Here is a 15049-nt window from a genome sequence, read left to right as displayed (position 1 = left end):
ACACATCCCCACGAGCACCCTGCGTCCCCATAACACCCCCGTCCCCACGAGCCCCCCATGACCCCACAGCCCTCCCCATGTCCCCATGCCCCCCATTACCCCACAGCCCTCCCCATGTCCCCATGCCCCCCATTACCCCCATAACCCCCCCATACCCCCCCATGTCCCCCTGTCCCCATAAGCCCCACGCTCCCATACCCCCCGTGCCCCCATAACCTCCCCATGCCCCTGATGCCCCCATAACCCCCCATGTCCCAAGGCCCCCCATTACCCCCATAACCCCTCTATACTCCCCCATGTCCCCCCGTCCCCATAACCCCAGAAGCCCCCATTACCCCCATGCTCCCATACCCCCCACGCCCCCATAACCCCTCCATACCTCTAATACCCCCATTACCCCCCACACCCCCATTAACCCCCCCATGTCCCTACACCCCCCATTAACCCCCCCATGTCCCTACACCCCCCATTAACCCCCCCATGCCCCTACACCCCCCATTACCCCAATAACCCCCCATACCGCCCCATGTTCCCCTGTCCCCATAAGCCCCCATGACCCCCATAACACCCATAATCCCCCCATGCCCCCCCATCCCCATAACCCCCCCTATGCCCCCATATCCCCCCATGCCCCCATTACCCCCATACCCCCCCATGTCCCCCCGTCCCCATAAACCCCCCACACCCCCAAGAACCCCCCCATGCCCCATTACTCCCATTACCCCCATAACCCCCCCATTACCCCATGCCCCCATTAACCCCCCCCACGCCCCATACCCCCATTATCCCCAACCCCCCCCGTTACCCCATTACCCCCATAACCCCCTCATGCCCCCCACAACCCCACCATTACCCCCATAACACCCCCATGCCCCCATTACCCCCATTACCCCCATAACCCCCCATTACCCCCATGCCCCCATTAACCCCCCCACGCCCCCATAACCCCCATTATCCCCAAACCCCCATGCCCCCAGTACCCCCCATTCCCCCATTCCCCCCATAACCCCCCATGCCCCCATTACCCCCATAACCCCCCATAAACCCCCCATTCCCCCCATGACCCCCCATTCCCCCATTACCCCCTATAACCCCCCCCATTCCCCCATTCCCCCCATAACCCCCCATGCCCCCATTACCCCCCATTACCCCCCATTACCCCCATAACCCCCCCATGACCCCCCCATGACCCCCCACGCCCCCCCAGCCCCAGCGCAGCCCCACCTGGAGGCAGCCCAAGCCCCGCCCCCACCAAGCCCCGCCCCCATCCACCACAAGCCCCGCCCCCGACCCCGCCCACCAACAAAAGCCCCGCCCCCGAGTCTCCCCTTCCCGCCACTCCCCCTCTGAGCGTCGCCAAGCCCCGCCCCCCGCCCCCCGCGCATGCGCCCTCCTCCCCCCGGCAAACCCCGCCCCCTCCTCTCCCCGCGCGTGCCGCCGCGGCGTCTCCCCCGTTGCCAGGCGACGATTGAGCGGCGTCAGGGCCCGAACGGCGGCGTCCGATTGGCCGCGGGGGGGGGGCGGGCGGCCAATCGGGGCGGGGGTTGTTGCGGGGTCGGGTTGGGCGGGAGGGAGAGGCAGAGGAGCGGAGCGGCGGCGGCAAGATGTCGGGCAGGAGGAGCGGCGGGCGGCCTGAGGTGGGCTGGGCCGGGGCCTTCCTCCCCTCCTCATCCTCCTCGTCCTGTTCCCATGAGGCGGGGGGACCTCGGCTGGGGCTCGTTGGGGGGGGAGGGTGTCGGGGGGAGCGGGGCCGGGTTTGGGGGCAGAAATTCAATTTCCGGGGCTGCGGCGGCCCCCGGGGCCCGGTACGCCCTGTGGTGAGGGGCTGGGGGCCCGGCTCGGGCCTTGCCCGGCCTCTGGGCTCCTGCCCGGGGGGGGGTGGCCGCGTTCTCGCTTCCCCCGCTGTCTTTTGGAGCTCCTAAAATTGCCTTTTCTGTCAGCTTTTTAAAGGCTTTCAGCCTCCCTAGCAGGTGCGTGGCTGTGTATTGACAGCTTTGTCTTTTTTTTCCCTTTTAAAGCAGTATTTAACCAGGCGCATCCCTCAGAACCCCAGGTACCAGCACATAAAAACCCGCCTCGATACCGGTAAGTGGAATTGGGGGGTAAAAACTGCCGGGCACGGGTGTAAAAGAGCACAAATGGCTACGCTGCCGGCCGTGTTTTGCCCCAAACCGGCCGTGTTTTGCCCTGCACAGCTGGTTCAGAACTCTCGTTGCCATTGTTGTGTCCTCCCTTATTATTTATGTCAGGTTCTGATGTGGCAGTTTGTGCATGTGAGCTTTGCTTGTATAAATCAAGAACTTAACGAGGGCATAAGTCAAAATAATTACTTGGAGGGTTTGTTTTGAGCTTTTTTTTACTGTTAAAGTGATCAAATTTTACCCGGTTTGTCTATAGTACCCAAACAGATATTGGGAAGGGGCAGCATGGCCACGTTTGCACTCGAAGCAATGCGTCAGAGGCAGGATTTGGGTACCAAGGTCCCGATTTCAGTTCCCTCAGACAGAGGATGGTAATTTTAGACTCCATAATGTATGGAGGCTCAGGTAGTGGTAGAGGTTTTAGTCTATGGGGCACCGTGTGCCCCCTTAGACTGTGGGCAGCTTTGTCCAGCAAGCCCTAGGCTTGACGTGGCCGTCCTTGTGAGAGAAAAGCGCTGAGAGAAAAACCGCGGTGCTTTGGGTTTGTGGCTGCCTTGTCTTGTCGTGGTAAAAGAGGATCTGCCGCAGACACTTGTTATTTTTAGGAAAAATGTCTTCGTGGTGAGGGTCAGGTGCTGGCACAGGCTTCCGGGAGAGGTGGTTGGTGCCCTATGGCTTTTGGTGTTGGAGAGGCGTTTGGGTAACGCCCTCATTAACGCGATTTTAATTTTCAATTAGTCCCGAAGCGGTCAGCCCGTTGGACTCGATGATCTCTGTGGGTCCCTTCCAGCTGAACTGTTTTCTTCCCGTGTGGTCCCTTCCTTCAAAGCCAAAACGCTTAAGCCTTAGTGGCTTAAGAACACCGCTAATAATTTGTAACCGATGTTTGTTACAGGGTGCAGCTTAACAAAATACATTGAGAAGTTGGAGGAGATCAAAAGAAGTGAGTATCTCGAGTAGTTTTTTTTTTCTCTCTCTTCCTTCTGGTAGGATGTTACAGATTTAACTTAAGGTAGGAGAGAGACAGGTCTGAGAGGTTTTGTAAAAAAAAAAACTTGTCCAGGTTACATTAGTGAACGTGAACCAGGCAGGAAGAAGTTCTCTGGATTAAGAAAACTAGACCAGACTCGCGTGGGAATACTCAGACTACGTTTCTGAGGCTTTATTTCAGTTTTCAGTAACACTACGGCTGAACTTGAGGTCTCTTTTTTTCATATAATTTTAGCACGCTTAGATTTCTGTCAGGATATTACAAAACAGGAGGTAGACAAGCTCCTTCCTGTGTCCCTCATCAATTTTTACCAGCAACACCGGGGTTTCGAAGGCTTTGGGTTGTTCGGGCTATCGAAAACCCAGCTGGCTTTTACTTGTGGCTGTATTCCTGCTGAAAGTAAGCTTTTAAAAATGCTTCGCTGCTTTATTTTCGGCTATTGTCAGGGTTATTTTCGCACGGAGAGCCAGAAAGAAGCTATTGAACCCACAAGGTGCGTTTATTGAGGTGAAAGAAAACACCCCGTAATTAACGGGGGTTAATTAGGACTTTGAATGCTCGCTTTTCGTTCCTAGGCCCGCTTAATGTTCTCCTCTAAAATAAGGTTTGGGTTGAAAGGGAGGTCACCGATCCGTCGCGGGACGTGTTTGTGCCGGGCTTGCTGCAGAACGGCCTTTTGTTGCCGGCTCGCTCCTGGGAAAGGCGGCAGAGCAATGCCCTCCGTTTCCAAAACCCGGTTAAGGTTTCAGCGCTCGACGCCCGCTCGCTGTCGCTCCCTTACCCACGCTGAACACCTCGTTGTGTCGCTGCTGTTGGGTTTTAAATCTCCCCCCGTGAATCCGATCTCTCGTCTGGCGCAGGAGATCTTTTTGTTTCGGCGGGCTTCGGGAGCCCGGCAGAAGCTTTCTCGTTGTGTCTGCGCTGAATGGGCGCCTTGTGTTCCCGGGCGGTTTAGAAACTTCCCTCCCTTGGTTTCTCAGGGACAGATGACACCGTTTGGACTCAGCTTTAGGTACCCAGCACAGTCAGCTCTCTGTTTCTTGGGTAACCTGAGAGAGGGACTTTATACCCCGAGCCTGTCGTGGAATCAAAAACGATAAGGCAGCTGGAACCCCGATTATTTGCCCTTTGGAGGGCTGGCTCGAGGAGAGGCACCGAGTCTCTTCCCTTTCTCTGGCGTTGCTGAAGCACAGAGAAGAAATTCCGTGAATATACAACGGAGAAATCGCAGCTTGAGACTCGTTTCCCAGAGCAAAATGTCAGAGAATCCGAACGGACTTCCCGGGACGGCACCAGGTACCCGGCCTTGCTTGGAAGCAGCGCTGCTGAACCCTCTGCTAACGGCTCCGAGCGTTCAAGTGGGTTTGCTCCAGGTCGGGCTTAGGAATAGCGGCTTTTTTTTCCGTGTAGAACTAATTTTGGGTGCTAAAGGTAAGGTCGTAAAGGCTTATTTGGGGATGAAAAACCCTTGCCTGTGATGGCAGGAACCAGCCAGTCTGCACAGCTGTCGCGGTGAAAGGGCTGTGACAGCGCTGCTGCTTTGTCAGTGCTTATATACATCAGTATTTCATAAGCTTTGCTTCTATTTTTCCCACTAAATTAAAATAATTTCTTGCTCTCCACAAGACACGAACTCTTTTTGCCTGCGGATGGGGGTTTTTAAAGATTCGGTCGTGGGCTGTGCGTGGGTGTTGCGTTGGGCAGCTGAAATGACGATTGCTGTTATTTCCGAGTTACAGGGGGAGTTTCTAACAGCCTGAGCTTGAGGCTCGAGGCCAGGCAGTTTTGCAAGGACCACGAGGATCGTTTTGAAGCTATTGGGCGTTCTGAAACCTCGTTTTGTGCTTCAGACCCATGGTTCGAAACGGACAGCGTACGCTGGCTTAGTTTGGATGGGCACCGTTTCTTCGAAGACGAACTTAGTAGCACGTTCAGTTCTTTGTAGCCTCACAATTATATAGGGCAGGATGTTGAATTTGGGACCTCTGCTTGCCCTGAATGCTGAAAACGAATTGTCTCGCTTCTGCAGGAAGGGTATTTAAGAGACGGGAATTAAAAAGCTAGAGGGGAAAGCTCACGATATCTTAGTGCCTGTCCTGCTACCACAGCGTGCCTCTCAACTGTGCGCAGGGAGAATCCTCTCCGAGCGGAATTCCTTTCAGGACGCTCACGGTCCCCTCGTACCAGGAAGAGATTTCAGCCTCCGGCATCCGCTTGGCTTCTTCTCGATAAAGATCTCATCTCGAGGGTTTCCCCCTAAGCCAATTTTGGGGCCGCTGCTTGTGTGGCGATTACAGGGGTATGGATGGGAGCCTCTCCCCCTGCCCCCCGTCTTAAGCCATGGAGCATTCAGCAGATGGCAGGGTTTAGAACCGCTTAACTGGCCGGATTTGATAAGTTCCTGGGCTGCGTTATTAGCCCTCTTGGCTGAACAGCTGGAGAGAGGGCAGTCGGGAATATCCTCCGGCAGTTATTTACGATATTAGAAAAACACCAAGGATTTTTCTTATTTTAAAAACAAAAACCTGTGAGCTGAGGGGTGGAGCCCGGTAAGCGGGGAGGGGAAGAAAGGAGGAGCGATTTTGTGGGTTTTAGGGAGCTTGGATTGATTGGAGCTCGGCTTCCTGGGGTTAAAGAGCTGCACGCGGAACTTTCACAGCTGCCGTGCCTGGTGCAGAAGGAATCTCGTTCATCGTCTTTGCCTTTCCTTGCCAGTACAGGACAGATCCTTATTTTTATTTTTTCCTGCTTATCCCCCCACCTTTCTATCTTCTCTTTAGCTGTGAGCTTCCCAAGGGATGGGCCTTCCGTTGCCTCCCAGGGGAGGCTCTTTCGTATCAAGATATTCCTACTGACGCTTGCCTTAGCTTCCCTCTCCTACTGCGTACACCCTTTTGTTTCACACCTGAAGGCTCCTCTCCTCCTGGTGCTTGCCCATCTCGAGTATCTCGGTGCTTCCATCCTTGTCATTGCTTTCCTAGCACCGTTAATCCCTGCTCTGGTTGTTTGACAGTTGTTCCATCAGACCGCTTGGTTTTCAGGCTTAAGAAGACAAAGACACTCCCTTAGAAATCGATTAACAAATCATAGGCATTGGAATTTGTCAGGTAAAGCAAGAAAACCTGGACCATTATTATCAGTAAGATTAAACACACGTGTATAATACTAGAGCTTAGTAGTTTAAAAAGCTTAGGCTGAGGTCTACCTATGCTCAGATCCTGCTGTAACGTATACAGTTAAAAATTCAGGTAAATTAAGTCTTTTGATACGAGTTTGCAATCACAGAAAGCTTCAAAGAACGGCAGAGGTGATAAATTCATGAAGCTGCTTCCTTCCCTCAGTGAGAACAGAAAGCCCAAAGTAAGAACTACAGTGTAAAAACGAAATCTGCCTTCTACGTTTTAATTGTACCAGGACATGATCTCTCTTTGGTAGGGGTTTTCACGAGGCCTTTAGGTTTGCTGCTCTGACCCTTCAGAGCGAGCTTACTGCCCCGAAATCTTAACACTTTTAAGAGTCTACAAAAATAGCTGAGGCTAAGCCTGTCACCTGGTATCCGCAAAAGCTGAGAATTGCTTCAAAATGTTCATTGTTCTCTTCTGTTTCCTTTTTCAAGATTACAGATACAAAAAGGACGAGCTCTTTAAAAGACTGAAAGTGACTACTTTTGCCCAGTTGGTACGTATAGCTCTTCTCTCTGACTGCTGAAAGCTCTCTTGTGAACAGTGTGCTTGCTTTGCTTAAAGCCTTCTGTGTAGTTACGTAGGTTTTTACAACATGTAATTCTTTTCGTAATTGGTTTCTTCTGCACCTTCTTATTTTCCGACTTCCTGCCCTCATAGATTTCCCTTAATAAAAGCAAGCCGTGCAGGCCCAAGTTTTCAGAGCGGTCAAACTCCTGTAATGGCAAATTGAAGGCTGCAAAAACTCTGGTTTTGAAATTTGTTCCCTATTTGTTTTTTTTGTTTGTTTGCTTTTTTGTTTGCCTTTTTTTCCCATTCGCTTAAGAGGATCTTCAAGCCTCTTACAGAAGAAAAGGACCATGTAAAGTAGTATTCAGATCTGATTTCTTTGAGCTTTGGGTCAAGTAGCCACCTCCTGAAACCCTCCCTAACTGCGGTTGTATCTGCAGGATATGGAAGGTTGAGACTTCAAAGCTTTCTGCGTAGTTTTTAATTAATGAAGCAAAATATTAAAAAATTGAAAAATCTGATCAGCAAGTAGAGCCAAGCGTTTCTTATGTTGGTGCAAGAGAAACAGTAAAGCAAGAAAAAGGCAAGCTTTCTTCTAAGGAGTAAAGGGAAAAGGGAAGGTTAAGCTTGCAAATACTGAAGGAGCAGATTTCTGCAGGATTTTGTCTTTAGTTACACTGGATTGCCACGACCAAAACTGTGACTCCAACTGTTGGGATGAACTGATTTATTATGTGAGCGTTGTAGGTCTGCTGTCACAGGCCAGTTATGCTGGCTGTGTGAGGTTTTTCTCCAGGACAGTACTAAATATTTCAGTTGCTGTCAGTGACTGAGCTTCATAAATGTCAGAAAACATCTGACGTACCCGATACTGCCAGCACGGCCTGTCTGGCTTTTCTTTGTCCTCAGGCTGAGCGTCTTTTCTTTTTGGTACAACTTCCATTTAATAAAAGGGCAGACCTGCAGTGCAGGCCTCAAATACCCAACTGTGTTTGACCTTGAAGTCCAGTAGCAGGTATGCTGAGTTAAAGGCGTTTTGGCTTGGGGATTATTTTTCCTTAAGGTGATCCCTGCCGTCTTTCAGTGACACCAGTGAGTGTGTATCGAGGCATTGTTGCTTGCTTTTGTTTCCTGCAGGTCATCCAGGTTGCTTCTCTATCTGATGAAACCTTAGGAGCGATGAACGAGGAGATCCACAAGCTAGAAGGTAACAATATTTATTGTAAGCACAAAGAGAGGGAGCTGTAGATCACTGTCATGTGCTGAACTGTGCCCTGACGGACATAGCTGACTCTTCAGCAAGTCTTTAAATCGAGGAGAAAAATGGCATCATCTGTGGCCTGCAGCTGTTTGCAGGCTTGCAAATAGGAAAGACCTCGTGCTGCACGGTTTACGTTTCTATTGAATGCTTAAAAGTGAGATCTTGAGCTCTTAAAAATCGTATGGTTCTTTCTTATTTTGTACCCTGGGGCTCTCAGTAAGTCATTTTAATAAGAGGATGAAGATAAGGCCGTCTTTGAGACTGAAAATAGAAACCAGGCTTAAAACCTGCTCGTTTCCTGCAGCATTTTAACTCTTCGTGCCACGTTCTCTTCCCAGACGGTGCTTCCGATGCAGATGCTGAACTCACGGCAGGGACAAACGGGAAAGGAAGCCCCAGTGGGACACCACCCAGTCCAGTCCTGTTCATAAACAGCACAGGAGCTGGGGAATCATACCGGTCCACACTGCAGAGGTACCTGATGATAACGCACAACTTTATCTTGGCAGCTAACTGGTTTTACCCAGCTGGTTATTTTAAATTGCTATTAGTGGCTTTATATTGTTTTTTTTTTCCTCATTAAAGCCTGTTTTTGCAAGTCTGAGGACGGGAGTAAGAGAGTTGGCAGATTTTCCTGTCTGGCTGAGTTTGTTCTGAGGTTGTGACCCAGCGCTGTTGCCACTTGATGATCGTCTGAATGGCTGACAAAGAAATGTGTTTGTGGGATTCAGTCCAGTTCCCTGGGCTCAAGGATCCACGTTATAAACTGCTCTGGCGAACCCAGTGATGTGTCTGCCCAGTGAGCTTAATGAATTGTCCCGAGACTTAGAGAAAGAATTTCCAAACCCAATGCATCAAGTTCTTCCTTGACAAATTTCTCCCTCACCTCAAAGAATGTTTCATAGTCACTTAGAGGGCTGAGTAAAACGCCTGGACTTGACTGATCTGGAAGAGTATGAAATGGTCGTATAGCAATGCTGTACTGTTTATTTTTATACAGATAAAAATGAAATCAGTCTCTTACAACGTACTGGCAAGCCTGAAATAGATTCTCTCCGTTTTTATGTGGTGTCATCCTCTATTAGAACATAAACGGGCTATAAGAGAAGTTGATCAAAAAGCACTCTGACCTGGCTAAGAGGTACAGAGGTGTTCAGAGGGAGGCTTGCAGCATAACGCCTTTCCTTTTTGCAGTGTGATAAGCGGTGTTGGTGAGCTGGATATAGAAAAGGACACTCCAAAGAAAGCGGACGCTGAGGCTAAAGACATGCCTTACCCCGACTGCCCCTTCCTGCTTCTGGACGTGCGAGACCGAGATGCGTATGACCAATGTCACATTGTCGGAGGTGAGGAGCCGCAGTCCCACCGCAGCCCGTGCCAGCTGGGGTCACACGCGGCTCTGCGTGTCGTGCTGGCGGGCTTCATATTTCCCCCCCGAGGTGGACATTGCTTGGCTGCAGGACGTTCTCTGCACTCATCCAGCGCACCCATCCCTCCTGGAAAAGGATGCGGGGACCGAGCTGCTGTTAATCCCTTAGTCAGCGGGTTTCCAAATCTGTTGTACTCTTACAAGCCCGTGTCGGTTGTATTCCAGACTGTGAGGAATAACTGTGTGTTCAGTAACTGTATGATTTCTCTTTTTTTCTTCCTCTGCAGCTCATTCCTATCCTATTGCAACGCTGTCTAGAACCATGAACCCGTATACAAATAGTATTTTGGAATATGTATCCTTTACTTACAAAGCGCTGGAATCAAACAAAAAAAAATAAGAATAAAATTGGGGGCACGTTGGCAAGGGCTTTCAAAAACGGTTGCAGCTGTAGCAGCTGCTGTGGCCAGGACAGAGTTTAACCATGAAAATCCCGGGATTCCAAGGAGAGTGGGAGGGGAGGTTCTTTCTGTTAGCTGTGGTTACCTGGTGGGGCTCTGCTGCAGCCAGCGGGTGCTGGATTTTGAGTTCCTCAGAGCTCTAATGCCTCTTGGTGCCAGTGGGAGCTGCCTGAATTTGGCGCTTCTTGAGACTGGCTCTGGCTGCTGGAAGGCAATTCTGTTCTACTTGGCGCCTGTTCCACGCTGTTGTTGGAGCGCTGGGCTTCTTGAGGGAGGCACTGGTCAAATCCTCTGGCTTCCTCTCAGCACCTTGATGGGGATTGGCTTTTCTCTGGAGGGCACAAAGAGGATTATTAGCTAGGATTAGGCTGATAACTTCCCAAGTTGGAAGCTTGCAAGGGCTGCAGGGGAGATTTTCAACAAATTGCCTCTTGCTGTTGCCTGTTAGTAACCAATCTTCAAATCAGCGCTGAAATGTGTTCACAGGGGCTGCCCTGCAGTGGGGATCAGGCTGTGTCCTTCCAGTGTCTGGCAAGCTTCAGCTACTGAAGAATCAGTTTTTAAAGCATAGGTGAAGGGAATGCATTCCTGCCTGGTACTTGTAAATCAAAAAGGGAGTCCCTCTGCCTCCATCCCCGTTTGTTTCTCTCTTCTTCTTTCTGAAATTCACTGACAGTCGCCCCGTTTACAAACGGATCCTTAGCTCTTCCGCCTCTCAGAAAAATGCCCATGGGAAAATCATAATTTTGTACGACGACGACGAGAGGCTGGCCAGCCAGGCTGCCACGACCATGTGTGAGAGGGGCTTTGAGAACTTGTTCATGTTATCCGGAGGTGAGGGGCAACGGGCGGGATTTCGGGTGAGTGGGTGCAGTGTGAGAGAAGGGTTGTGTGAGCTGGAGGGTGGGAATGGATGGATGGTCACCCGCTGCTGGTAAAACCTCAAATCTCTGATCCCGTCTTAGCTGGTGGTCGCTGCTAATAAGCGGTCTGTCCGTCTGCAGGCCTGAAAGTCCTTGCGCAGAAGATCCCGGAAGGACTCGTCACCGGCTCGCTCCCCCCATCCTGCCAGGGGGCAGCTCCCCCTGGATCCGCCCGAAAAAAGGCCGCTCCCAAAGCGCCACCCTCACGTGCCGAGAATAAGTGGAGATTTTCTGCGGAAGATCTGCAAAAGATTAAGTACTACCTAGAAGAGGAGCGGATTCCTTCAGATACTGCCAGTAAGGCTCCAGGATAAATGCTGCAACTGCTTCCTGTAGCCCTTGAGCCTGCCCTGCAGCAGTTCCTTGCTTTGCTGTTTTCTTTCCATGAGGTAGCTGGGAGAAGGAGAGGGTTTTTTTTTTTCCAAACTGAGAAAGAACTACGCTGTGCTGATCCTGAAATTAAATCTTCTATGGCATTACAACAAAATCCTGGTTCTGTGAGGCAGACAGAACCCATGCTGCCTGCGATGCTTGAATGCCTTTAGGTTTTCCTGGCCATTAGTAGGTTTGGCAAGTTCTTAGCCCTTCTGTTCCTGCACAGCCAGATAGAGACTGCCCCGAAACCCCTGCTGAATTTTTTGAAAGGTCTGTGTGTTTAGAGTAAGAGCCGGACAGCCAGCGAGGGGCAGCAGATCATCTTGTGTCTCCGTGCTCTGTCACGCACACAGCTTCATCTGGATTTCTGATCTGTTTTTCCGCAGGCCGTCTTAGCCGTGGCTCTTCAGGGCGCGATTCCAAGGCAACGACTGTGAGGAGCAGCCCCAGCCTCCCCACCGCTGCTGCCAACGCGGGGTCTCTCACCACCCGCTCGTTCAGCAGGAGCAGCCTCCAGAACAGGCCATGGAAATAAGCAGCGGCGTCTCCTTCCAGTGAATAAACGAACGTCCAGGTTCTGGGAGCCCTGAGCAGTGCAGCCCGTTTGTCGTTTTAGGAATCCACGGGGAAAAGCAGCGGTGGTTTATGAAAGGCAGCTCGGGTAAGGCAGGGGGGGAGCTGGAATCTTTGAGGTTTTGTAGAAGCAGCAACATTGGCAAGGCTGACCTTTAGGTGCAGTGTCAGGACGGGACTGATATAACTGATTTTGTAGGGGATTAAAACTGGTAGTGAAGCCCGTGACCAGCAGGAACGGTGCTGTGAAACCTGTAGCTCAGACTGAAGAACTTGTCTGTAACTACTGCTCCCTCTGTGCTGTGCCCGGAACTGCAGGTTGTGCGAACGGGAGAGCACGTGAAGGTCGGTGGGCCAGAAAAGCATCTGTGAGCAAAAACCTTGGTGTTTTTTTTAGCAGAGATGCAAATTGCCAAAATAACGGAGAGAGGATTCCACAACTTCTTCTTTTTAAAAATGTTTATGAGCGGAAGTATTTGTAATAAAGCTGGTTTTGGAAATAAGGCCCAGCATGGCACAGTAATGTGACGGTTGTCTTGGCTCGTGGGCAGTTTGTGAACTAGTTCTGTATTTCTGAAGGTGAGTTGGAAGGGAAAACAACTGATTTTTCTCCCTTACTGTTGGTACCGTTTGACTTCTGTGCTTTTTCTGCTTTGTTCTTTGCTGTGGTTATGGAGAATGCTCCCGTGCTGTGTTTTGGGCTCTGGATAAGATGAGAGGGGGAAGGCTGTGAGCTGAGCAGGGTTTTAGCTGGCTCTTAGAGCGAGATCAGCGGCCGTGCCCCTCTTCCAGATGTGCAAGCGGAGTTGTCTCCCTGGTTCAACTGCACACCAGTGGTTTCTCCGTTTTCCTGCTTGGAGCACCTTCTTTAAGGTGAGGGTGGCTGAAGGGAAATTTTCTTTTGCCCTCTCACCGGGGCACCTAAAACCTAGACGGGACGCAAATCTGGTAACTGAACAGGGCACGAAGATTTTGTGGAAAACCAGGATCACAGCTGTCATCAAACTGGTGCTTTCATCATACCAGTATTGCCTGGTGACCTAGAAATCGTCTGAAACTCAACAGTGGGAAAAAAAACGATGCAGGGTGCGGAGAAAGCAGAACCAAGGCTACAAACCCATGTTTGTAGATGGTTGTGGAGAGATCCTGCTCCTCTCGGCTCCTCTCGCCTTCACCTAGAGTGTTGCTCAGCTTTATCTGGCTTTGGCTTCTTGGTCTTGTGTTTTAATGTGCATGGCTTTTGGGGGTTGCTTTTTTTTCTTCCCTTTTGACGTAGGCAAATGATCTTTAACAGCCCCCAAAATTCCCTCCTGGTGCAGGTCGTGGGGGAAACTTAAGGTGAGAGAAATTACAAGTGACTCCCGGTTGATCAGTTTAAGACTCAGCATCCCTGAGGACACTTATCACAACCTCTCTCTGTACCTCCGCTGCAGGAGGGAGCTTTGCCTTCTGTACCCGTGACCCCTTGGAATGGTTAGCATAATCCCTGTGAAAGCAAGGAAGAGGTTGTGTAACGAGCTGCTTTTCTGCTTCTGGACTACTCTTTTCAGATTCTTTCACTCATTTTAGTGACAAATACTGGTAGCAGAGCAGAACCACAGAATTTAGCTCTGGGTTTCTCAGTGAGTCTGAAATCAGAGAAGTGCTCACACAGGTGAGATTCCTGTGCCAGGGACTGGCAGGCTCATTCTGATGAGAGCCGCAAGCTCAGACCTCTCCAGAGAAGTGCAAAGTGACCGGCACAAACCTCCCACGCTGCGTAGGGATGCCTGGAGGGGGAGAAAAAGGGGAGAAAGGAAGGGCAGAGCCACGTTAAAAATATCCTGAAGGACTATGCATACTTCACCGTTGAACGCCCGTGTTTTCAAATATGGATCTATATTTTTTTATATGTAACAAAAACCGATTAAAGTGAGGTATCTTAAAGCCCTCAGCTTCCCAGAGAACCCTTGAATGGTTGGAGTTGTGCAAAGCAGCTTTAACTTGGACAAGCTGCCCTTCCAACCCAGCCCCGAAGGATCACCTGGTGTCTTGCGTTTCCACAGGGAGCGTGCATGTTTGTACTTAGTGCTGCAAGAGGCAGGTTGGCCAAGTGTAAACACCCAAATAAAATAATTTTAAAAAAAAAAGGGGGTTGTCTGTGTCTTAGTCTTATTTCTTCCTGTCCATGGGCAGCTGAATGCATCTCGCCGTCTTATGAACTGCTCTGCTTTCTTGCCCTCATGCATCATCACGTTTTTGGAAGACTTGTTGGAGCTGTAAGTGTATCTGTTTTGAATGAAGCAGCCTGTTTCCAGGTCAGTCTGATGGCACTGCGGTGTCGCCTCTGGGGAGAGAAGTGTGTGTTTAAATGGTCTGAGACCAAAGCAGGAGCTGCAGAGACCTTGCTCATCCCCACTTTTCTTCACTCGTGGTCCAGGGGAGGGGACTCAGCTGTCAGGGCTTTAGTTTGTGGCTGATGGTGTTGCTGGCTGGATGTCCCCCTAAAGCTTTCAAAGCAGTCTGATATTGAAGCATCGTGGAAATGCCACGTTTAGCTTTGAGTGTTGGGGTGTAATGGAACTTGTACAGCTGCGTATTTAGAGCTTGATGTCCCAAATCAGCTGCTCCTTTCTGTTCTGTAGGCAGCTCTATGCTAATGTCATTGGAAAAACAAAACCAAAAAACAACAACAAAAAAACATTAACCTAACAGGCAGCTCTTGCATGATTCAGCGGGCAGCTAGTCTAGGCTGGTTGAGCAGGTAGCAGCACTTTTCAGGCAAGGTAGCTGAAGCTGAGTGCACGAGAGAGCACTAAGAGTATTTATGTGCTTGAACTGCAGGGACCAGCACAGCGTTCAGGGGGTAGGAGGCGTTTCAGCTCCCTGGGCGCATGGAGGTGTTGGTGCGGAGGTAAGGAAATAAAAATTACATCCAGCTGAAACTGGAGATGCGAGTCAGGGTCGTAAATCAAATGGCCTTAAATCAAATCCTCCAACCACTGGATAGCAAAATGAGAAGGATCCAAAATCCCTGGCTGCTCTGGACTGCATGAAAACCGACTTCTGAAGCAGAGGGACAAAACTCTCGGAGCTGTCTGTGATCCTCCTAACCCAAGGCAACAAAGCAAGAACTGAACGTGCTTCTCTGTCCCCCTACTGTCTTGATGGATTTAGGTATTTTGGACTTTTGATTTGGTATTGCTTGGAGGGGATGGGTACAGTCAGACTCTGCATAGCCTGGGAGTTTTAAATGTTTAATAAAAAGTAAATGACGTTGTGTG

At 50.4% G+C, this 15049-nt stretch overlaps 1 protein-coding gene across 2 annotated transcripts; it reads left to right on the top strand.

The window, feature by feature from the left end:
• Positions 1 to 1565: 1565 nt before the first annotated feature.
• Positions 1566 to 13915, top strand: CEP41 (centrosomal protein 41). Of its 2 annotated transcripts, none has more exons than XM_083841140.1 (11): positions 1566 to 1637; positions 2019 to 2085; positions 3037 to 3084; positions 6749 to 6810; positions 7962 to 8031; positions 8424 to 8559; positions 9280 to 9431; positions 9742 to 9809; positions 10635 to 10749; positions 10920 to 11135; positions 11600 to 13915. In XM_083841140.1, the coding sequence occupies exons 1-11, from the start codon at positions 1605 to 1607 to the stop codon at positions 11746 to 11748; spliced, it is 1116 nt and encodes a 371-aa protein (XP_083697266.1). In that variant the 5' UTR covers positions 1566 to 1604; the 3' UTR covers positions 11749 to 13915. The 2 variants fall into 2 exon arrangements, with proteins under 2 accessions (XP_083697266.1, XP_083697267.1); XM_083841141.1 differs by having other exon boundaries at positions 1569 to 1637; positions 2022 to 2085.
• Positions 13916 to 15049: the final 1134 nt, after the last annotated feature.

Source organism: Anser anser (genome assembly GCF_964211835.1).
Source record: "Anser anser genome assembly, chromosome: 1".
NCBI lineage: Eukaryota > Metazoa > Chordata > Aves > Anseriformes > Anatidae > Anser > Anser anser.
The sequence above is the reverse complement of the archived record's forward strand: the minus strand, read 5'-3'. Positions and strand labels throughout refer to the sequence as shown.